The sequence below is a fragment of the Pleurodeles waltl genome, chromosome 9, assembly GCF_031143425.1.
Source record: "Pleurodeles waltl isolate 20211129_DDA chromosome 9, aPleWal1.hap1.20221129, whole genome shotgun sequence".
Lineage (NCBI taxonomy): Eukaryota > Metazoa > Chordata > Amphibia > Caudata > Salamandridae > Pleurodeles > Pleurodeles waltl.
In genome coordinates this window covers 987,036,522-987,061,606 of record NC_090448.1, presented here as the reverse complement: position 1 = coordinate 987,061,606, position 25,085 = coordinate 987,036,522, and the positions used below count along the sequence as shown (strand labels likewise).

General features: G+C 44.1%; 1 protein-coding gene across 2 annotated transcripts in view; it reads left to right on the top strand.

The window, feature by feature from the left end:
• Positions 1-25,085, top strand: part of FCF1 (FCF1 rRNA-processing protein) — a 94,955-nt gene that overhangs the window by 11,928 nt on the left and 57,942 nt on the right. For both annotated transcript variants that reach the window (XM_069208487.1, XM_069208488.1), the window contains exons 2-5: positions 21,366-21,433; positions 21,760-21,831; positions 23,145-23,293; positions 23,442-23,514. In XM_069208487.1, coding sequence (XP_069064588.1) covers positions 21,366-21,433; positions 21,760-21,831; positions 23,145-23,293; positions 23,442-23,514 — 362 coding nt within the window. The remainder of the gene's footprint in view (positions 1-21,365; positions 21,434-21,759; positions 21,832-23,144; positions 23,294-23,441; positions 23,515-25,085) is intronic.

The window sequence follows — 25,085 nt, the reverse complement described above, 5'->3', positions numbered from 1 at the left end:
ACCTCTGCAATAATCACATCATTGAATATCATCAAAAAGTTTCTAACAATAGGCACATTTTCTTTGGAACTCAAAATATCATACATATGACCATTGCTTAAGAATAACTTGAACCCACTAGACCTCAACAGCTACAACCCTATTTTCAGTGGATTGTTTCTTGGAAAACTGCCAGAAAATTCTACCTTCGCCCAGATCTCAGAATAATGATGGCAACATAACCACTTACAAAACCCCAGTTCCGAGCTCAATCAATCAAACATCTTACTATCTGACCACCAAAAAGGCTTCAGGCTGGGAAGAAGCACTGAATCCACCCTAATCATTGTGGGATGACCTGAAAACTACAGTAGCTAAAGAGGGAGTAAGAACATTAATTCTCGTAGACCTGTCATTAGCATTCAACACTGTGTACCATGAAATCTTATTGAGCAGACTAAGGAAATATGCTCACCTGGATCAATGCCTACCTTAAAGAAGTCTCTATTTCCCCAACCACCACCACAGGTCTCTTCTAAGCCGAACAACATGGAATTCCACACGGATCACTTACATCACCAAAAAAGTCATTAGTTATTGCACCCTCACAATGTACAGCTGTATTAATGAAATTCAGATAATCCTAATACTGGATAAAAAAAGGTATCTTAAGCTCTCAAATTTGGATAACGTCCTGAAAGCCACTGACCAATGGATGATCATGACCTCAAATTTAACACCTCAAAACAGAAATCCAAAAAGGAGGGCAATGGAAGAACCACAACCAACAACGTGGCCTGAAGAACCACGGCTGCCATCCACAACCTCTTCAAAGGTACAGAAATTATGAACTAACTATCATATATTCAGCTGTCTCCGTGATGCAACAAGTCAACCAATTGACTAAATCCCCATTCCACACCTGGTAAATGGGCTCTTCTCATGTCGCAGGTATTGCGCTTCATAAATGCCATTCATTCATTAATTCATCTTGGATTCTGTCAGAAGGCCATAAACCACTTCTGTGTGAAGACCCAAATAATTCAAAATCCACTGGCAAGACCCTTCTGCGCCCTTAGATTCTCAACCACATCTCACCTGCTCTGAATGGTCTGCACTGGCTACCTAGAACTTCTGGTAATATCTTCAGACTACAATGGATAGCCCCGAAGGCATTAAATGGAAACAGATCAATATTTTTGTAGACAAAATTCAAGAAATAGGCCCACAGAAGGCTAGTGAGCTCCAGATTATCCCCACAATCAATTGTTCTGCCATATAAGAAGAAAGGTGTCAGTGGTGCACCATCTCGATTCATACTAAGAATATGGAATTTACTTCCTGCAGACTACCATAAATTACCTGGACTTCAGAAGGATGCTGAAACATGTCTATTATTTAATTGAATCTCGTAGTATAGAGTGAATAACTCACTGTCAATTGGAAGTGGTATAACACCAAGATGTCATGGTCACAATCTGGTCTGACTCGCACTCTGTGCCATGTGGCACTAATTAGGTAATCACATTTCTTTCCCAGAAAAGAAATGCTTGGAGGCTTGAGAACACAGGGGCTTCTGAGCTCTCATTCACCAGTCAAACAGACAAGGTGCCTGAGTTTGGGTACTTGAGTGGTAGCAGATAGTGTTGGAGGTTTTGCAGTCCTAAATCTGAGGTTCGTGAGACTTCCAAAGTTCCAGCGATCACCTTGGATTGTGGCAGTTTAAGTATGACATCCTGTCTTCGTGGCCTCTACTAGGCACTTGTTCTGCTAGAGAGTGACATACCGCCATGTAGTTTTGTTAAAACTTTCAAAGTGGTCTAGATTGGCATCTTGCTTTCTGATCATCCTGAGGAACATTTAAGGAGCACATTGTTAAAACAGTCAGATGGATGTAAAGAAGACCAAGGTTGATGGTGCTGACACAAGAAACTCAGAGGCTCACATACTTCTGACCATGACAATTTGCTGTGTCAAGAGCAACAAATTTAACACATAATTGACTAAGATGGTATAAAAACTTACATCTGAAAAAGAGGATAAATGCTAAGCTTTTATCAGGCTCATCTGTAGAGACCAAACAGCACCAATGAAATTTTGGACTACTGTCAGTACTTAATATGAAAGATACAACTTTCTAATTACAAATGAAAAGTCATCATAAACAAGGACTGGCAAAGCCAATAGGTCTTGCCTATACAAGATCTTTTGGCTTCGGCAATGTCTTTTTGCCATGTTGTACATTAGTGTGGCTGCTGTTCAACATGGCTAAAAGTTAGTGGGATAGAGTGGTGTGGGGAAGTAGAGTGTTGTAGGGGAGTGGAGTATTTCTCAGTTGACTGAGAATAGTGGAGTTCAATGGTTCAGAGGCACAGAGTGTTGTGCTGCTGAGTGAGGTGGAATAGGTTGGAGTGGACTAAGGTAGTGAGGTGGATTAGAGTAGTGGGGTGGATTGAAATGGGATTGTAGGGTGTTTAGATTGGGGGTGGGTGGATTTGACTGAAGTGATTAGACTAGAGGTGGATTAGACTGGACTGCGGACAATTTGCATGGACTGGATTGTGGTGGATTCCATTCATTTGATTGGCTTGGGGTGCATTGTAGAGTTGATTGAACTGGAGTTGAGTGGAGTGGATTGGAGTTGGGTAGATTGGAATGGTGTGGATTGGATTAGTGTGGAGTGTGGTATATTGTATAGGGTGGATTACGGTGAACTTCGTGGGATTAAGGTGGACGGACTGTGGTGAGGCAGTTGGATTGAAGTGAGTGGATTGGGTTGGATTGGATTTGGGGTGGGTTTGATTGTAGTGGCATGGGTTGGATTAGAAGGTGGTGGTTTGTAGTTGGATGGTTTCGATTGGGGTGGGTTGGAGTGATGTAGGGTGGGATGGACTGGAGTAGATTGGATTGCGGTGAGTTGGAAAGGGGTACATTGGAGTGGGGTAGCTTGACTGGTCTGGATTGGGGTGGAGTAAATTGGGATGAAGTGGGGTGGACTGGATTGGAGCGAGCGGTCTGGAGTGGGGCAGATTGTTGTGACTAGGAGTGGGGCAGATTGTTGTGACTAGGAGTGGGACAGATTGTTGTGAATAGGAGAGGGGCAGGCTGTTTGGGATTGGAGTGGGTCAGGCTGTTTGGGATTGGAGTGGGGCAGGCTGTTTGGGATTAGCTGTTTAGGATTAGGGTGGGGCAGATTGATTTAGATTGGGGTGGGGCAGGTTGATTTAGATTGGGGTGGGGTAGATTGATTTAGATTGGGGTGGGGCAGGTTGTTTGGATTAGAGAGAAGTTGATCGGGGTGAGGTGGATTGAAGTTGGGCAGATTGTTTTGGATTGGGTGGGTTGTGGTGGATCGGAGTGGGACAGATTGTTTTAGATTGAAGTGTGGTGGATTGGGGCGTACTGCACAATTTGTGTTAAAGTATAATTTTGAAAATAACACTTAAAAAAGATACAATGTTGCTTTGCAATATTTAGAACAAGAGCCAAGTCCTCTTTTGAGAACAATGCCTACAAGCAAAAACAAAACCTGAGCTCAAAGTGGAAAAAAAAGACATGGCAAAATAAGAAAAAAGTTAACAGAAGAAAATACTACTTTTTAATTTAGTTTTTCCTGCTGGGGGTGTTTTCGCTTTTCATGCGCCTTCCTTTTACATGGCACCAAAAGTTAAAAGAATATAGTACCTCATTCACATCGGGCAGTGGACGGGCACTGATTAAGTTGAATTAATCAGTCCTTCATCCCCGCTGCACACAGATGAACAGGAATGATTCCAGGCCTACAGTGACGAATAACGAGACTGTCAGGAAGAGTGCCATGTAAACCAACAAATGGTAAGCAGCAAGCATTTCTAACTGCAACAGCGCCTCACTAGCAGCATTTTATTGCAGGCTCGACCTTAAAAACGTCTTGAACTTATAGTCCATGATATGACACAGCACGTGAGCCATCACCAAAATTCATATGACATGCATAACAAGCTTGTTCGGTCCATGTTGCCATTTGTCCTATACTGTTTGACATTCCTCACTAAACATTACTGAGCTCTTCCCACTAGACTCAACTGACCCAGTCTTTAGAAGTTTGACCCAAAATATATAAAACTATATTCTCTTAGCATCACTACTGCCATCCAATTGCACAGTGCATCAGGAAAACAAAACAGGAGAATTATACACATTCAATTTTGCATACCCTCTATTCTCTTTAATCACAGAGAATCATTTAGGAATGTCAAAGGATATCTAACTAAAATTGGTATTTAATGATAACACATTTTTCTCTTAACAAGAAATTGCACACAGCTAATTGGTACATCAACTATAATTATCCTGAATAATATACCACTTACTGCAGCACTTAAAAATATCCCTACAAACTAACTCTGGGCTTCACTGAATAGCATGACGCACATATGCACACCTCTTCAGTGCCTCTTGTGGGGTAGTTTGTACTATATAAATATACAATATTGTTTGATCCAGGAGGTGTTGTGTTACCTCAAATTATTGAAGTCCCATCCCATGGATCTGCTAAGCACCTAAAGGTGAATGCACATTTTTCAGAGAGAACAAAACTATCAGGTGTCTCTCAGTCTGCATAGGCTCAGAAACATCGAATTATAAATCTGTCTCTTGAAAGAAACACAGTTTGTGTAATTCTGCTTGTAAAAGTAAGTGTCAGAGCAAAATTGTTTTTTTGATGGTAATGTGAAGTAAAGGAATTTTGCAACAAATTCAGGTTTACTTTCCTATATTGGTACAGCACAGTTTTCCCGTTGATTGTGCTGACACACCAACCTAGTGGTATTGTAAGGATGTAAAAAAAACAATCTGCATATTGATTGTAAAAGTAGAAGTCTCCTTAGTTACCCGCACTGAGATGGTGACCAGGATCCTGCATTGAAGCATGAGATTGGAAGGCAACTAGCAAGTTCCTATCCCAGTCACTGGCAAAAATATCTGGCGATAAGATCTCATCTAGGTTTAGATGAGAAGTGTGTGGGACTCGTACATTATTTACTGGTCTTACGACCTGGTAATCCATGACCTGCCAATAGACCCATCTTGCAGTGAGGTGGCTGTTATATGATTTCCTTGAAAATTCCTAGTTGAGTCAGAGTATATGTCGGCATCAGGATCCTGATATTTTGCCATGTGATGCAAGTCCTTTAAAGGGTTCTTCCGACATGGGAGAGGATGATTTTATGGTGTTCAACTCTGTTGTTTGAGTTCATAGGTCTTATTGTAAGTATGGGTTGTTTGTTGGTCCCAGAGTGTTTGTGAGGGGAAACAAGTAGTTGTGCTTCTAAATCCTGAGAGAATTGTGAAAATCTCCTTTGCTGGGCATTATGTAATAGAGAGGAATAATATTTCTGTTTTTCTGTTGATGGTTTCTATGTGAATGTGTAAGTGAATGGTGTATTGACCTCTCCGGTCAACCATTTCATTTTTCAATATGAGTCGATTGTTGATATGTTTTCCATAGTATGATTTGCGTTGAATGCTTTCGAAATCCATTCATTGAGTTTTAGAAATTGCTGGTGCCAAACAGCTGAATGTCTCTCTAGGGGGTCTTGATCTTTTCCTAATAGTTTACGGGAGTACCGTTTCAAATTTTTCCAAGACAGTATAGTTTTGTCATTTAACATTGCAGTAGTTTGGTTCTGTAATTTTAAAAACACTGGCAAGATGATTGATTGAGATAGTAATTTGGGAGTTTGTAAGTGGTTTTGTTGCCGTTATTATCGATGATTCAATCGTGTGTGTGTGTATAGTGTTTGGTGTAAGTAATGAACCCTGCCAGTAGAAAATCTCTGAGTCCTGAGATTAGTCTTCTCACTGCTGTTTACTATCTTTTTTTTCCAGCCAACTACTTAAGCCATTAGATTTAAACAGACAAGCCCTATATATTTTTGGCCATGTGAAACCTTTTATTCTGGCCAAGAACTACTTTGAAGGGTGAACACCTCCTATTCAACCCCTTGGTACTAAATTGATACTCAAGAACCCGATTATAGTCCTGAGTCCCTCGTTCAGTATTTTCCAACCATTAAAACCCCTTTGAAGGAGTGTGGAGCTTACCAAACCTAGAAGCATTTCCTTAGAGATCCACCGCACCCCCACTTTCTGAGACTGGGAGATTGCAAGGGATTTGATTAGGTTTATCAGAGAATGTATTGTTGAAATCTGTGAACCTTGTGAAGTGCACATGTGGCATCCCTTCATTTTCCCTCTGACTTGAAAATTCGGTGATGCCAGTGGTGCTCCCCTCACTGATCTTGAGGATGCAAGATGGTGACCACCATGCCAATAGCCAAACTAGTGGTCCTTCATTGCTCGAATGTATCCTGGGAGGGTGTGAGTTTTCTGTTGAACCTTTCTGGGTATGTAGGGGTTTGGGTGAGGCTTGAGTTAATGGAGTACCCGATGTTGTAACCATAATTGTATGGGGTTTGCTCATAGCTGTCCACCTAGTGTGACAGTGCAGAACGGGCTGGAATCTCTGGCTTAGGGTGGAATGTACGTGTGATGTCCAAATCAAAAAATCTATTTTTGCCTTCTGCTGTAGAAATATCACTGCCACTTAGGCATTCCATTGATTGTAGTAGGCCATCTCTGAATGTCTTGGACTTTGCTCTGCCCTGGATTCATTTCTGTGGTGTTTTGCAGTCTCATCATTCCTCCTAAAACAGAATAAACAATTGCTAAATAATAGAGGGACTTCTCACTGATTCCTACTTCTGCCAAGTGGTACCTAGGGGGGACTTTAGGTAGTTGTATGAGCCCCAGTTAGGCTACTCTAACTCTTTGTAAAATCTCATTCAGTGACCTGTTGAACACCTGCGGTATGACAAATGTTATTGATCCCAAGGCCTTGCTGATTGGCGGCTCTTAAGAGGACAAAAAATATAAATACACTGTTCCAAAATAGGAGAAAAGAGAGTGGACAAAAAGAAGTCCTAAGCTTCGGAGCAAAAGTCCTCACACACCCAACAGGGTGTCATGATTCTTTTTTCCAAGCCCACCCTAGGGGTCTTGGCGTCATCGACAAAAGATCTCCGGAAAAGAGCCCCCCTTCGGGGGGTGCCCATCAGACATTGCAGCACTGGTCTGACAAGTAGCAGACCCGATGATGAAGCATGACACCCAGTTGGGTGTGTGAAGACTCTTGCTCCGAAGCTTAGGACTTTTTTTTGTCCACTCTTTTTCCCTATTTTGGAACAGTGTATTTATATTTTTTGTCTTATAGTATCAGTATAGGGAGGCTATACACTGGACCAGTAATTCTCCCTGTCCCATTCTTATAACAGGCTCTTTAGAGGAGCCAAGAGACCAACACAAAGCAGATGTAGAATTTAAATAAGAAAATAGTGAATATAGAAACACAGGGGCAACATTCATCATGGACTGTGATGAACGGCTGTGAAGATCAGAGATCCTGCTCTTATATGTGGGTCAGTTTTCACAGACCCTTTTTGTTCCGTTTGGGGTGCTTTGGGTCTAAGCAAAAGGTACAGAAATAAACATCATTTGATGAAGCTGTTATTGTTGATGTTAGAAGGCCTTGGAAGAGACAAGCTGCAATGCGTGGGTGGCCAGTAAAAAAACATACCTGACCTCCAGGTCCTAGTTTTTCCTGATTTGAGTCATGTGACCCAAAGAGAAGAGAGTAGCTCAGAAGGAAGATGCCAGCAATGGAGCTTGAGGCATAACTTTTGTTTTCTCCCAAAAGTGTGTCCTCTTGGAAGCTGTTGTCTGAGGTTCCACTTAAACTTGTTGGCTGATATTATCACAGGGCCTTTTTTTAATCTGAGTAGCCTGAGGAGATGTATTCTTGCTTTGTTTGATGGCACCCTTTCTTCTGAACTTTCTTTTCTCCTCATCCTGCTCCCTTCCACCCATTTCTGTTCAGCATCATTGTCTGATGTTGGATGCAAAAATGTTATTACTAGGTGTATGAATGTCATTTTATATCTTTAATTTGGGCAGGTGTGTAACTTGAAGCCCTATTTTTAGGTCAAGCGCGCAATCGTTTTGACCTGTTGTAAGAATTGTGAGCTTTTAACCACGCCCACCCCATGCCCAGCACTTTATCTCATTCGTGGGCTTGCCTTTCAGAAATTACTTGCTATCTGTGGTAAATTCTTTCTTTATGTGTGTCCTTGGGGCGGTTTTGTTACCACCTTGCAGGCTGACCCTGTTACATGGATAATTGCACGATTGCCAGTACGTTTGACTCTGAGAAAACTTATTTTTCCTCTTGTGTGTCTCCTTCGTGCTCCTGGCAGCAATGTCGCTTTGAATCGACTCGCTAGTGTCAGCTAATGTTTTACACTTCATTTACAGTTTATGTGGCAAGAAAAGTCTAGTTAGGAATTTACAGCATCGATAAATCTAACTCGAGCAAATGCAAGACCCATTGCATTGCGAATGCTTGTTGTATTAATATTTGATGTTTGTCTGTAAACAGATTGTGGAGAAAATATTTAGAGAAAGTTTAGCTCTCATTAACAGCTAGAGACTGAAGTGCTTCCCAAACTCCCAGAGTTGAACTGAAAAAAGCCCCATATGAACATCTTCCATAGGACCAGTGTTAACTAAAATGTAGCTCTTGGTTAAAATGTGCTTTAATAAGATGTGCTCTTTTATTTTTGTCCCCAGAAGGTGCTAGCAACGGAAGTCTTTTGGTTGTATCTCAGTTTTAGCTGTTCTGTTTTGCTCAATGCTTATAAAATGTATTTGAAGGTATGAAGTAACGCGCTAAATGGATATTGATGTTATTAAGTAATATTTTAATTGTCCTATTGAATCAGTTTCCAACTACTTCCATTTCCAGGAGCAAGCCTTGACTGTTCATCCCCACTACATTCTAAGCGAAGTGCCTAAGGGTGTAACGTCTCCTGTACATCCCCATACAGAAGTACAATAAAACAGCCTCAGTTGTAAAGTATGACAGATAAATGTCAACAAATGTTGACCATGCAGTAGTGGTGCATCTTAGGTAGTCAATACAGGCAGCAATGAATCAGTAAGTTTCACAAGAACACAGTGGCCACCACTGATCCCAGAAAGTGTGAGGCCACTCACCGGTCAGTCATGACGTCATCAAGCAGTGGCAAGAGTAGATGGGTCCTATAAGGAAGCCGGACCCTGTAGCATAATGTATTGTCTGAGTTAGGTCCATATGTGCTTGGGCCAGTTCTGTGGAATCTGTACTGTGGCATAGTCTGTTGCCATTTCACCCCTATATGCAGCATCTTTGAGCCAGTCTGTTATCTTGGGGGCATGGTCTTTTATCCATGGATTCAGAAGACGACGCTTGGGTAGCAATAGTACGGCTATAGGTCTACGTTCTTATCTAATGAAGTCTTTGACACAGCCTAGCAGCAGCACCCTGTGGGTACAGCTGACTGTGAGGCCCACAATATCTCAAATCACCTGCGCTATTTCAACCTAGTATAGCCCCACTTGCGGGCGTTCCCCTGCTGAATGATTGAAACCTGCAGGGTCAGCTCGTCATCTTGTATAAAAGGAAGCCCTGTCTTCATTTCCTCTGTGAAGAAGGTCTGGAGAACAGTACAATCTGTTTTAGAACTTTAAAATGAATGCTCTTATGACTGTGGTTAATGGACATCTCTGTAGTTTGCATGCAACAGTGTTTCTAGACATCCAGTCCCACACTCTTCCCCATAACTGTTTCCCACTTCTCCAATGCTCAGTTAGGACTGGGTGTTGCCCAGTTCGATAAAACATATACAATCTTCCACCCTCAGGATTTCTTATTATATTTGTGAGTGGGGAAAACTTAGCCCCTTTCATCAGGGAGTGACTGCCATTTGAAACTCACAACATGTCTGATCCTGAGGTAGTCAGATCTCTCAAGGACAGTCAGTGTTTGTCCTTTCCCAAACTGTTCATAAGTCAAGAATTTGCTGGCCACGTTGTGCTAATGTCTGCAGCACTGCTTTCACAAGCCTAGTTTTCACCCCTTTATCTAGGGTAGGAGGCATACCAGGGCTGGCCAGAATGGAAAGATCTGACGAGTATTGTGGTATCGCGCTTGCTGCCTTGGCCATGGTCCAAATCAACTAGTTTGTACAGCAAAGTGCGTGGATCAAGCATATCGGCCACACTGTTTGTCTCATGAGGCTAGTGCATAGTTATTTAGCCCTTTTAAATAGGCAGGTGAGGTGCCCTACTCTGTGGGGCAAAGCAGTATGTTGCATAATGAGACTCAGCTGCTTGGTACTCACTCTCTCCAGATCTGGGCTCATGTTTAATGACAGTGTACCAATTAGGCCTGGGGTTTTGTGCGCCCTCCCTCCCCCCCCCCCCCCCCCACCACACACACACACACACACACACCAGGCACATAATCAACAATTCAACCCTACCAAAAAAGGATTGGCTGAGAGGGATTGGGATATTATTAAATAAGTATAGAAAATTAGGTAGTGCTACCGACTTGAGAATCCAGTTAGGAGTACAACAGTATTGTGGCCTAGGACACCTATGGTAAACAACAAGATCACCCCCATTAACCACAACTGCCAAGTCCCCCAGGAAAAGGCTTTACAGCTTTCTTATGCCCATAGGTTGGTGGTGAGGTTAAAAAAAACTTTAAGAGAAAAAAGAATGGCTTAGAAGAACCCTCACAGTGGAAGTGAGGCATCCTCTTCCATGTCCCTTTTTGCCTATCATGATATGCTTAAGAAAGGAATGAGATTCTATCTCTTCAAACTCCTGCTCAGGCACACTATGAGGGACTCCTGTACATTGATTGGAGAAAACTGTAACTGGAACCCAAGGTCCCTACTCATGATTTTGTAATAAAAAAAAGGATGTCCAGACTTACACACCAGCCAGAAGTATTAAATGCAAGCCAGTAGTTCATCCATGATTGGTTTGAACAGAAGCCAACTTGTACCCCTTTCCAGAGAGGTTGGAAACTCATGATTGCAAAGCTGATCTGCCTTGGAGCACTGAAGGCAAGTGGTGTGGCCTTTATACTGCCTAAAAGAAGATCCATAATGCTAGCTTCAAAGGTCCTGTTGGAGTCACCTTGGAGCCAGACATGGCCTACAATGTGAACCAGCTCAATGCGTAAACCTTGAAATTGTGACTCCAGCTTTATTGGTAATAACTGACCAGGCTGTGACCCGTCTAATGTCCTACTCCATGGTACAGTAAACAATGTTGCGGTGGAGGGAGTAAATCTGCTTGTCTTTACAGCCCTGGGGAGAGTTAAGTGCCTACGGTAGACTGGGTAATAAAGTCCTATGCCTGGTAATGGGTGTGCACGCCTGTCCTGAGTGACCGAGTTTAATGATATTTTGATCACCAATGCAGAGTTTTGTTGTCATAGGCAAAGACAGATCATGCATGTGCATTATGAGTTAGGCCTGTCTCATGGATTGCAATTGTTGGACCGGGAGGGGTGCCCAAAGCGCCTCCCTCATAGTGGTGGAAGGCTACTGCCTTCATCTGGAGTTAAGCAGCACAATGGTGGCACCATTTTCCATAGTAGGAGTGAACTGGTCCTTTTCAACCTGTGTCACTAGACTGAGGCTTACAAGCTTACCCATTTTTTAAGTTCAGCTACTGTTTGCTTGAATCATCCTCGGCCTACTTTTGTTTGGTGGGAAGTGCTGCACAGTGCAGAAGTGGTGTATCCGTGCTGGGTGTATGTGTGCATGGTGTAGAAAAGTGCCTCTTTTTGACATGGTCACTCCCACTTTTTGCTGGCACTTGATGCAATTTTGGCAGAAAGTGCACTGGGTTCTTGCTAACCAGGTCTCCAGTGTCACATTTCTTTCTCTAAAACCGTACAATTGCTCAATTGTTCCCCAGTTGGCAATACCTTTGGTGCCCCTGTAAGTCCCTATTAAGTGGTACCTCATGTACCTAGGGCATGGGTACCAAAGAGGGTCCCCAAGAGCTGTGTAGCATGTATTGTGCAGTCCTCCGGTACCACTCATCTAGCTTATGCAGACTGTCTTTGCAGGCAGTGTGTCTTGGTGCAGCTAAAAGTGAAAACACAACATGGCACACCGCCTGTGTGCCATGCCCACAAACACTGCATGCACTATATGTAAGTCACCCCTACTTTAGGCCCTCCTGCCCTAAGGCAGGGTGCAATATATTACATGTATGGACATATCTGCAAGAGCATATGTGCCCCTGCTATATCATTGGTTCTTAGATAGTGAGTGATCAAGGAAGCCATTATAAACACATGCTGGACACTGGTCAATACGAGCTCTCCAGCTACATGAAACTAGGGATGTTTGTTATCAAACATCTCTTATTAATAAACCTTCAATGATTCCAGTGATGGATTTAATAATACATGCACCCAGAGAGTACCTTAGAGGGGCCCCCTGAAAAACCTACCAACTGCTGGTGTACTGGCCGACTACTTTAGCCAGCTTGCCAGAAACAGACATGTTTCTGGCCCCTAGAGGTGAGAGCCTCTGCTCTTTGGTGGTCAGGAACAAAGCCTCTCTGGCAGGGGTGTTAACACACCCCTTCCAACAGGATGAACTGCAAATCTGCATTCCAGGACAGGGGATTTTAAAGAGCCCACTGTCCTTTGTATGTAGATCTGGCTTCCCTTAGAAGTTCTTCTTCTGCTCCCTCAACCATGGCCCCACTAACGTTCTCACGTGTAAAGTGAGAGGCATGCACACACCGACTCGCAGGTACTCTATTCATACTTTATGAGGCATAAGATACACATAGCGCTACTGCAAGAGACTCCCCTCATGCTGTTGGAGGGCACCAACATGCAGCGGCGCTGGTGGGGACAACTATTTGCAACTCATTTCTCCTCATATGCCAGAGGGGCACTTGTTTGGATTAAGCAGGGCACCTCGTTTGTGATGGAGGAATGGGAGGTGGACACAGAGGGTCGATATGTGTTTGTGTGGGGATGCCCAGAGGGACGCATGCTGTTGCTGAGGGCTCCTGTGGCTTGTTGAAGGTGATCTTAACAGCGTCCTAGATTCTAGCCTTGACCGGTCTTTCCCCTCCAATAACTACTGCACCTGAAGTGACTGCTGCGCGTTTGCTGACTGAGTGGCTCCAACATTGGAAACTGGTAGACCTATGGCAACACCGAAATGCAATGATGAGATTTTATTCATTTTTTTCAGCCCCACACCAGCTGCATGTACTACTCAATAGAATTCTCTGTTCAGAAAACCTGCGCTCTGGGATGTTACCGACAGACTACCTTTGCCGCACACACTCTGACCATAATCCCCAAATTCCACAAATGGGATGGGACTTGCCCCTGCTGTGCCTACCTGGAGACTGCAGCTGGGAATATTAGAAGACACACCCTTTAGAGCGTTGCTTGGCACAGCCATTGCAGAGTAGTTTGATCATAAAGCAGGTACTACCTCGTCGGGTCTTATTGAATGTAATGCATTCAACAGTTACATACAAGGGCACTGCCTGGGCACACAGGGGAACATGCTTAAGTCCACCTCACGCGACCTAACCTGAGTGGAGAAAACCCTGTTGCGACACGAGAAGGGCGCCCTTAGGGACTCCCCAAGGGCGCAAACGATTACAGAAAAGAGGACTGAGCATTTGGCTCTGGTAGAGAGGTTACGCTGTCTTAACTATGCAGCTCATTCGGCACGCACTCATGCTGCAGCACTCAGATCGGGCAGACTGTTGGCCTGGTTGATTCGCTAAGAGCATGAACATATCCCTATTCTAGATCTATGTTCGGTGCCGGTTGACACACTATAAACCCAGGGTGAGATGCATGTCGAGCTAACACGTTAATATGCCACCCTATACCAATCAAGGGTGCCAGCGGGACTTGTAAATTATAAGGAGTTTTTCTCCCCACTTAGTGCCCTGCCTCACAGATGAACAACTGGCAGAATTAAATAAACCGTTAACCTTAGCAGAGGAGCACTTCCCTAAACATTAGACGCTTGTCCCATGCTGAACTGGCCTGACGCGGGTTGCCTGGTGCTAGAGTTGGAGAAAGCCTTCGACTCTTGGTATGGCTCTTCGTATTTGCAGTGCTCCGCCAGTTGGGTTTGGACCAGGCTTTGTAAGATTGGTGAAGCTATTGTACACAAGCCCACAGTTCAGGGTCCGAATGGGCTCAGTTATCTCGGATCCGATTGAGGTGGGCAGGAGAACTCTGCAGGGTTGCCCCATTTCCCCCACTGCTATTCTCGCTTGCGATAGAGCCCCTGACGGTAGAGCTCCGTCGATTGGGAACAGCCTGGAATATCCCATTGGGGGATGGTGGACATACCGTGTCTCTATATGCAGACAATCTCCTCCTGTATTTCAGAGATATCTATAACATTCCGGAGGAAGTTGCAGATATATTGCAGCGATTTGCCATGTTGTCGGCGCTACGTGTTAATTGGGTGAAGTCGCGCCTTTTCCCTTTTAGTCCCGATCGGACAGACCCGGGTCTCACGCTACGGGAGTGCTCATCCCCCGGCAGCCCAGGACGTTTCGATACTTGGGCATGGATGTCTGTCGCACAACAAATTACCTGTGGGACGGAAATCTCAAGAGAGCAGTGTCCTCTATTCGTTCCCAAATGACCTTTTGGCAGATGCTACTATTCTCTGTGATAGGGAGGGTAGCGCTCCTGAAAATGGTGGCCCTTCCCAGTTTGCTTTACTGTTTCTCCAACCTACCGTTGTATGTCTCGGCCAAATGTTTCAGAGAGCTGGAGTCCAGAATTAGAGAATTCATTTGGAACAAAAGCCGCTGTAGGGTGGCACTAACTAAATTATAGTTGCCTCTGGAAAAGGCGGGCTGGCGGTACCGAACATGGAGCACTACTACCTGGCCTCCCAGCTGCAATGGGTGGCCAAATGGCTTTCTGGGTTTCAGCTGTCAGTCACGGCGGCAGAGACACAGCCCTGGTCACTCTTGGAAATATTACATCTGTTCTATCCGACCACACGGGCTAAAGCGCCAAACCTGCTCCTGATAGATGTGGCTCACCAATGTTACTGTCGTAGTCTGCGCCTCACCCATGCAGTTACCCATATGTGCTGGCACTGGCTCTGCTGGGCACACCTCGCGGACCACGGTACATGACTTTAGCAGAACTGGAGTCCTGGCATGCAGCGGATATACACACTCTGGGGGATCTATATACTGAGAGAAAGATTACCCCATTTGACACACTAGCGGAGGAGACAAACCTCTCACCAGGACAATTTCTACTACATACTTCGCTGATAGCATCGTTGTCTAGACACTGGGGGGACATTTCCACGGAACCACCAATGCATCTTCTGATACAACACCTGCATGTTATGGGATACAGTAGCCATTTAGAATGTTGGCTCACAAACGCACTCCGCACACACCCTCAATCCATGACTGCTTCAATACAGACTGGTTCGGAGGATGAAATGGGTAGGCCCTGTATGGCTTGGGAGTGGGCGGCTGCCTTGCAGAGTCACATTAACGTGCAGCGTAATGCACGCTTCCATCTGATCCAATTTTACATCCTACATAGGGCTACCTCACACCAGCGAAGATGAATCAGTATTTTCAGCACACAGACGCAGCATGCCCTCGATTCACGTTGGTGGCAGCTGATCTGCTACACATGTTATGCTCCTGGCCCTCATTAGGTACTTGCTGGCATGCAGTGCTGGTGCAGCTGTCAAAATTCATGGCACGCCTGCAACTGACCACATGGCAGGAGTGTATCTTGGTCCTTTTTCCCAGAGCTAAACAGCATAAGGCATCAACAAGATTTCTAGATTTAGGTCTCTTGACAGCTAAGCGGTTATCACCAAGAGGTGGAAATCTGCAGAACCTCCTTCAATAGAAGCATGGAGAAGGTCATTTGCGATATAGACGGAGGCAGTGGTGCTGCGGAGAGAAGACCACCTAGGGCTACGGAAATTTCCCTCGGCCTCTAGCTGGGATGCGATGTTGCAGGAGCTTCAAGGGAGGGAGTAACGATTGACGCAGATACGGTACATGAGGTGAATACACCAGCAGAGTGGTTCCGAGTTAATTGAAAGAGGTGGGCTGATAAAATCCTGGTTGGGTGGTACACCGGACACTCACTTATTGTGTGGTTGGATATGATAAGCAACATGAGTCCTTGCAAGGCGCGTTGTTGTGACTTGATTGAATAGCTAAGAAAACCCATAGGGGTCTTTGGCGGGTGAGGGATGGAACTGGTGATCAAAGGGTAGGCACTAGTCACAGTTCTTGTTTTGTTACAGTATTGTTATTGAATATGAAAGTTATGCTGAATCTTCTCTCCCTCATTTATATGCCGTACGACAAATACCTAAAGAAAGGATGTAATGAAGTATTATTTGGTGTATACTCATAACAGCCCTGTAAGCTGATGGCATATGATATATCACAAACATTTATGCCATCTTCAATTACAATAGTTGAAAAGCAGAAATGATGCACCCCAGATGATGTAACATCAACATCCACACCATACCTAATGTATATGAGATGTTTCTCGTTGGAAACACAAAAAAGAAAATAAAAAAATTCAAACAAAAAATCAAGGCAACCAAGTGTCAGGTGGGCCAGTCCTGTGTAGTCTAACTTGGGCATGGGGTAGGCAACGGGAAGATTCACCTTCTGGATGCCAAGATTCAGTCTGTGATGGAGTGGTAGGTGCCTACTACCCAGACTGAAGTGAGGGCCTTTTTCAGACTCATCAGTTATAGGAATCTTGCGACAAACTGTGGAATGATTGTTTCCGATTCACTGCTTTGACCTCTAAGAAGCAGCCCAGTAAGAGATAAGGACTGCAGAGTGTAAGATTGCATTTGAGGAACTGAAGAAGGCGCTATGGACTGCACCTGTACTGACAGCACCCGACTGCATTCCTATAGCTGGGTGGGATAAACCTGGCGGGGGGGAGCAAGACTTCCCCTCTACACTTCAAAGGGTGCTCTTTGGTTTAGTGAGAGCTCACAAGGAAGGGCCCTGAGCACAAATAAGGAAGGAGATGGGGCTGATAAGACAATCATAAAGAGTGGAGCTGGGGGGTCCCTCGCTAACTGTTTAATGCACATATCACTGTGTCTGGCATCTAGGTGTGAACTCTGGTCACTCTTCAGTCCTGTGTTGTGAGACCGACGTCTTTGGAGACATTCCTGCTGTGACATACTGCTTTTCACGAGGAAGAGGGAGCACAGAAGTGGGCACTTCAAAAGAAGCTGAACCCAAACATAAAACTTAAGACTGGGAGCAAAAATCGCATTTACTGTCTGGAAATGGACTATAAGAATGGGAATTTGAGACCCCAAAACTTGTCATGAGCCAAGCAGCCAGACAGGCTGTGTGAGGAGATTAAACTCTGCAAGACTTCTGCCTGTGACCAGGACAGGGGGCCAGGGCCTGCTATTCTCCCTGCTGGGTAAGTGAGGACGCCATGAGAGAACCTGCACACGATCACCCAGGTGAGGGACCAAGACATGATCATTGCAATAAAACATCCCCACCCCACACCAGAAGAGTAACCTGACATTTACCCCACAGCAGGAGAAACAGAGATCTTCCATTTGCTTGGGAAGCACAAGTGATTGACTCTGCACCCATTTAGTGTAGCCACCTTGCTACGTGCCACCAACTCAGTTGAACTCAGCTGCAGTCACTGTGTGTGCCTGTGAACAGGGCACACTCGGGAACTCCAGATGTTTCAAGCCTGCAGTGTGGGTAACACTGGTTTCTGGACTGTCAGCCCCCGGGAAACTTTCTGCTTGTATGCTTGTAGCTCTGTGGCACTGGAACACACTTGACTTTTAAGTTAAACTAAAAGTGGACTCTTGAGACTCAGACTGCTAGTGGGGCATACCCAGGATATTATCAATAGTGAATGGGGAATAGCCACTACCGCTAGGAGAGTGTGGGACAGGGAATTGCTTAATAAACACTAGAGCCCTGACTTGAGGAGGAATTGCATGATTATTTATCTCATATTTATCCTTTGTGTGGTTAGCGGCAGGAAATAAAATACTTCTAATTTTTCATAAAAGTGAGTATTTGGCTGGACAATTATTGCTGCATCTGTAGCACATATTTAGAGTTGTGAGCCCTTGTTGACTATCCTGTTTCCACACTTCATACCTTTTCCCCTCAAAGCCCATCCCAAGGGAGCCTTCGACCACCACCACCACACAACCCTGAGAGTCAAGTGCAGAAGGGATACGTGGCCCAGTTACTTGGTGTTAGACCTGGCATCCTCAGGGTAGTCTTAACTCCAGGCTTTTTGCCCTTACCTCCTGTTTTGTTGCTGTAATTTGTTTTGTTGGCCTTAAGACTCTGAGCACTTTACCATTGCTAATCAGTGCCACAGGGTAAGTGCTTCTCCCTTAAACATGGTAATGTTGGTGTATTCCCAGTTGGCATATTTAACTGTGAGTCCCTTGTAAGGTGGTACACCAAATACCCAGGTCCTGTAAATTAAATAAGGTAGCCCTGTAAACATGTCTCAGGCCTGCCACTGCAGAGCTCGTGTGTGCAGTCTCACTGCCTCCTCGACTTGGCATTCAAAACCTCTTTCCAAGCCTTAAACTTCCCTTTTCTTGCATATATGTCACCCTAAGGTAGGCTCTGTGTAGCCCATAGGGGAAGGTGCCATGTAATTAAAAGGCAGGACATGTACTTTTTAGTTTTACATGTCCTGGTACTGGAAATCTCCCAAAGTTGTTTTTCATCACTGTGAGGCCTGCTTCTCTCATAGGCCAGCACTGGGAATTCCTTAAAATAAGTTTAAGCTGAAATTCCTTATCAGAGAGGAGTAGCTGCATCATGTTTAGTATTATTGAAATGGGAATGATAAATCCTCTTTACTGGTAAAGGTGAATTTATCATTACTGTTTTAGAAATTCCATTTTTAGATAGTGCGACCACGCTTCTATTTGTACAATCTCGTCTGATTATTTAAAGACTTTTTTTAAGGAGACAATTTAAAAGGAACGTCATACATTTCATGGAAATCACCAAAATACACACACACACAAATAAAATAAAGAGATTTTTTACCACCCCATTGACCTCGACTTGCACAACACATTCATGGTAAGTATACATCTAACACTGTCACAACAAACTGGCAATTAGACAATAAACAACTCAACATTGAGACCCCATTCATGTTACTTTTAAAATTTCTCCTTAAAAGTCTTTCAGTAATCTTAAAGGATTGTAGAAATAAGTGTGGGCGCAATAATAGAATGTGTGGAGCCCAATTAATAAATATTAAAACATTGTTGAATCGCGGTCAGTGGAGGGATTTCTTTTGTTTAATATTAATGAATAGTGGTCTAACCTCACTGACGGTAAATTGGCCCAACCCCTATTCATTGATTTAAACTTTTAGAAAGTGGGCATTTCTCAGCTCTCACTGGCCTGGGTGCCCACATCCTGCCTCCAATACACATCTGGCCTGGGCTGGGTGACCGCTATACTTGTGCATTCCCTTCAGACACCTATAACACAGGATACTCAGCTGAATCTGCATTCATCTGCATATTGATGAGACGCCCTGGACAGTTGGTTGGGAAGGGCTCACACTTTCATTTCAAAGGGTTGTGATCTAAGCCCACACACAGGGGCTAACTATCCCCACTGATAGTCTGGAGCCAAGGCTGGGCTGAAAGGGAGACCTGGGCAGTTCAGAGAAACCTTTTAAAGTCATCCCCAACATCAAAGGTACTTTTTGCTACAATTACTGGGTCTCTGACCCGCTGCATTCAGATCACTTCCGGACCAGGAAGAACCTCTGCTGGAGTAAAGGCTGTTGCTCTGAAAGGATTGCCCCATTGCTGTGACTGACTGCTCCTAGGAACGCCTGCCCTGATGCCTGCTGACCTCTGCTCTGCCAAGAGGGGACTACAAGATTGCACCCAGAGTGATTCCAAGGCCATGCTGGCTTGCCCTATATTCTCCACGAGGTCTCAAGGACAATAATTACCTCGTCCCACCAGACTTCATCAACCAAGATCTGCATCTCTTTCTGCAAATCACAGTGCCAGCCCAGCGGCATGGCACTAACCACTCTTCCTCTTAAGTCTCTGGAGACACTCTGCTCTGCAGTAAGAGGCGGCCCGCATCCCAGCCGTAGTGACAGCAGTTAGATTCAGAGCACGCTCTATGGATTTGTGCTTTAAAACTCCTGCAGCATGGTGCGCCCTTATCTGCCATTCCCCGGGAAGCTGTCCTCTCCTCTGAGAGCCACCTAGGAAGCACCACGCGCTTCGCAGCAACAACCAACAATTTAGCAGGTACGGTGGGCTCGGGCTGTTTCAAAGTAACTCCCCAATTTGCTCATGCCCACGGCTCCCGTGCCCTGCACGGCACCTCTCTTTATCACACTTTTGAAAGTGCACCAGAACTTATATTTTCTGTTGCTCTAGCGTCCTTTGCGACATCTCTTTCCGCTGCACTTGGGGTTCATGGAGTCTCCTGCTCACCAGCTACTTCCCCACAGCTCTAGTAGCATTTCTCCCCACCACGCTAGGAGAGACTTGACTGAAATCACAACAACCAGCCACCCTAGAGGGCAGAGCGCAACCAGAGATAATACTGTAAACTGTCTAAAAAAGCGCATTCATACTTCAAAGTACCAACATGGTTAAAAAACATTCAAGTAGCTAAGAAGCACTGCATATGAGTAATTAATTTGACTTACACTTTTTGAATTTTTGTTATTGTTTTGGTCTTGATTTATAAAAATAATTTTTCTTCTCTCGTAAGTCTGTGGTGTCTTTTTGTGGTGTTTTCATTGTCTTACTGTGTGTGTTGCCCAAATAATTTACACGTTGTCTTTTTAGTTAAGCCTGCCTGCTCAGTGCGATGCTACCAGAGGGTGAGCACAGGTTAATTTAGGTTGTTTATTTAACTTATCCTGACTATGATTTTGGTTCCTATTTGGACAGGGTGCATACATCTGCCAACTAGAGACCCAATCTCTAAGATTCAGGATCCATAGTAGGTCGGGCCAGGGGCATCAGGAGTAAAAGGCCTCAACCCGTATATTTGGCCTATGAAAATAATTCTGACAAATGTAGCATATTAGAGCAGTAGTCTGAATGGTCCAGGAGTACCAGTGGTTAAGATATGTATTTGTGCAAGAGAGTACTTAGAAATCATAGTTTCCCTAGAGTACTCCTAAGAAAAGGCGCGGCTGTTGCTGTATCTTCCATGCCTGTTATGTTCTTTAACATATAGCCCTACATGTATATTCCTTCCATGCCTGTTATGTCCTTGAACATATAGCCCTACATGTATATTCCTTAAAGTAGTGTCATTTAGGACCCCATAGACTAAAACTCAAGCCTCCGAGGTGATAGGTGGTGGTGGTAGGAGTTGACCGATGTCTTTTCTCTTCCCAGGGGAAACAGAAGAAAACTAAAAAATATGCAACCATGAAGCGTATGATTAGCCTGAAAGACCAGAGAATGTGAGTATTGCAGTAGCGATTTCTTCATAGTTCATACTAGCAGCAACCTCTCTTATCATACTCAGTCCAGTGCTCAATACGAAAGTATATAAAATTAAAGGCATTTTACGTTAATGTGTGTTCCTGCTACAAATGACTAGGATCACATATATGCTATAAACGAGCAATTAATATCTGAAACAACAATAATGGCCTTGGTGTTCCCTGGTGTATGTAACGTTGTAAAATGATAAGAAATCTTGGAAGACTTGTGTGGTTTGGATGAGACATTAGTTTTATGTTGGAGTATAATAATTAACAGGTTGTGGATTTTTCTTTCTTCTTAGCAAAGAAAAGGATCGAGCAAAAACTGTTACTACAAAGAAGGACGATCCCAGTGCCATCAAGGAAAGAGAGGTGTGAGTATCTCTTGGGAAGTGTGCACTCTCAAAATTGTACAAAGTGAAAGAATCATTGGTTCATTGGCATTGTCTAGTAAAACAAAATGTGCAAGTTAGGATTTTACATTCCATGCCACTGATAATCGCTTTGCTGCTTATCGGGCACACCTACAGTTCTTCTTACTGGGCATCTCTTCATACACTACCATAGGCCGGTTTTTCAGTCTTCGTTACTCATGTGCTTCCCACATTTCTTTTTACCAAGCACCCATTCTCTGCAACCTTTCCTGATGGTGATGAGTACAGAGCTTTGGAGTTCGAACTATAAATGAAGGTTAATGAGAGATGCTGCTGATTTATGTTAATTAGCAGTTATAGTATCTCTTTATATTAGGATAAGCTTTTGTGGAAGTTTTTTTTAGAAAAGCACTTTGGGTATTTTTGTTACTGTCCGCCTATTAAGCTCATTTTGAATCTTGCAGAGGCTTTCTTGAAACTGTTGATCAGCCATGCAACTAGCCTATTGTTGTTTGAAATTGGCTTTCCTTCTGGCACGTAGATCATTCGGAAAGGCACACCAAAGCTCAGGTAGCTTGCTTATTTCTGCTTTTCCACTAGAAATGTAAATGCACTTTCAAACGAGATGTGGGGCGAAACAAAACAAATAATGAAAACGAATTAATTTTCCAGCAGCAGCTCCCTATCAAGGGATTTCTGAATGCTTCCCTTTCTTGAACACGGTCATTGCAGAATTGCTGGATGAGCCTGTTCACACCACTGTACCGCTAGTTTATTTTCAGTGCGTCTGAAACTTGATTTCTAAATTTGTGGTTTGGGACCCCTGGTCAATCATAGTAGTTGCTTTATAACCGGGTATCCAAACCTGACTATGGACATTGAGTTCTAGGAATTGTGCCAACCACCTCTAGAAGTACAAGGATAAAAAATGGGGCACAGTTATGGTTTTCAAAATTTAGCTACGAAATATTTATTTGATAAAGTTTCCATGAGAACAAAAATGGGCTGTACTAATCCCTTATCAGTAAACTGATGCCTCACGGCGTTTCTTTATTAGGGTAAAAACAACATGACCTATATCACTGTAAATGTTGTAAGTTTCAAATGACTGACTCATCATCACTATGTTGATCTGATGCGAGTTTTCAGTATATTCTTGCTCTTGGATTTATCTTTATAGGATGAGATTTGTCACTGAAACATTGTATTTCTAGAGAGGCTTGTGTCATTGTGCAGAATGATTCTAGTATCGCTCACGTTTTGTAATGTCAAAGTCGTATTTAACACAGATTGCTGATCTCTTCTTTTCATAGCCCCCAGCACCCCTCCTGTCTGTTTTTCCAGTACAACACAAACCTGGGACCACCCTATTACATCCTGGTAGACACCAACTTCATCAACTTCTCCATAAAAGCAAAACTGGACATAGTTCAATCTATGATGGACTGTCTTTATGCCAAATGTGAGTCTGATTTAGTACAAAAGATTATTATTTTACCATTTAATAGTGATTCTTGCCTTTTTAATCTGTTCTTACAATTTATATATTTTAAAATGTATATATGTTTAAGAACAAGGCAGCTTGTTTTTTTTCTTTTTTCTTTTTGCAGGTGTCCCATGTATCACTGATTGTGTCATGGCAGAAATTGAGAAATTGGGTCAGAAATACCGTGTAGCTCTCAGGTACGTAAAAGATTTAGATGGGAATCTGTGGTCAAAAGACGTTTTGATGTATCGAAAGTCAAAAGGGAGGGTGTCATGGTAGTGCTGGAAACATGGACCTTAAACTTGCAAGAAAGATTTTTATGAATTCACCTCTTGCTATTGGTCAGCATATCTGATAATGAAACGTTTAGTGCTGCCTGGCCCGCCCTCTGTGAACCTCAAAATCAGTTAGGTCCATTGACTTTTTGTTCAAACTCCTAGGAATTAAGTGTAATTCATGCAAAACGTTACTCCTTTAAACAAAGGCTGCAGACTATTACAGCATAGCAGTGGTTTATTTAGTAATAAAGATATTTGAGTGAATCCCATAAAAGAAAAGCACATGCACTTGTAAGGGCTTTTAAATGAGTCTTCACGCACCTAAGAGTGTTTGAGCATTAACCTTGTGGGTGCTATCATGAGACAGCATTCCACAAGGATGTGTAGGACAATGCCTCATAAGCTGAGGGGGTGGCTCTTCTACACTCGTACTTCTAGGATTATGAATAGGGGCCCAGCAGAGCAACACAGCGAGTTGTGCATGTCCTATATGTCAGGAAATGCCTCCTTGGCATGGTTACCCCCTGACTTTTTGCCTTTGCTGATGCCAAGTTATGATTTGAAAGTGTGCTGAGGCCTGCTAACCAGGACCCAGCACCAGTGTTCTTTCCCTAACCTGTACTTTTGTTTCCACAATTGGCACACCCTGGCATCCAGGTAAGTCCCTTGTAACTGGTACCAAGGGCCCTGATGCCAGGGAAGGTCTCTAAGGGATGCAGCATGTCTTATGCCACCCTGGGGACCCCTCACTCTGCTGCCAGCTTGTGTGTGCTAGTGAGGACAAAACGAGTAAGTCGACATGGCACTCCCCTCAGGGTGCCATGCCAACCTCACACTGCCTATGAAGTATAGATTAGTCACCCCTCTAGCAGGCCTTACAGCCCTAAGGCAGGGTGCACTATACCATAGGTGAGGGCACAAGTGCATGAGCACTGTGCCCCTACAGTGTCTAAGCAAAACCTTAGACATTGTAAGTGCAGGGTAGCCATAAGAGTATATGGTCTGGGAGTCTGTCATGCACGAACTCCACAGCACCATAATGGCTACACTGAAAACTGTGAAGTTTGGTATCAAACTTCTCAGCACAATAAATGCACACTGATGCCAGTGTACATTGTATTGTAACATACACCCAGAGGGCACCTTAGAGGTGCCCCCTGAAACCATAACCGACTATCCGTGTAGCTGACTAGTTCTAGCAGCCTGCCACACACCAGACAAGTTGCTGGCCACATGGGGAGAGTGCCTTTGTCACTCTGTGGCTAGTAACAAAGCCTGTACTGGGTGGAGATGCTTATCACCTCCCCCTGCAGGAACTGTAACAGCTGGCGGTGAGCCTCAAAGGCTCACCCCCTTTGTTACAGCACCACAGGGCACTCCAGCTAGTGGGGTTGCCCGCCCCCTCTGGCCACGGCCCTACTTTTGGTGGCAAGGCCGGAGGAGATAATGAGAAAAACAAGGAGGAGTCACTGGCCAGTCAGGACAGCCCC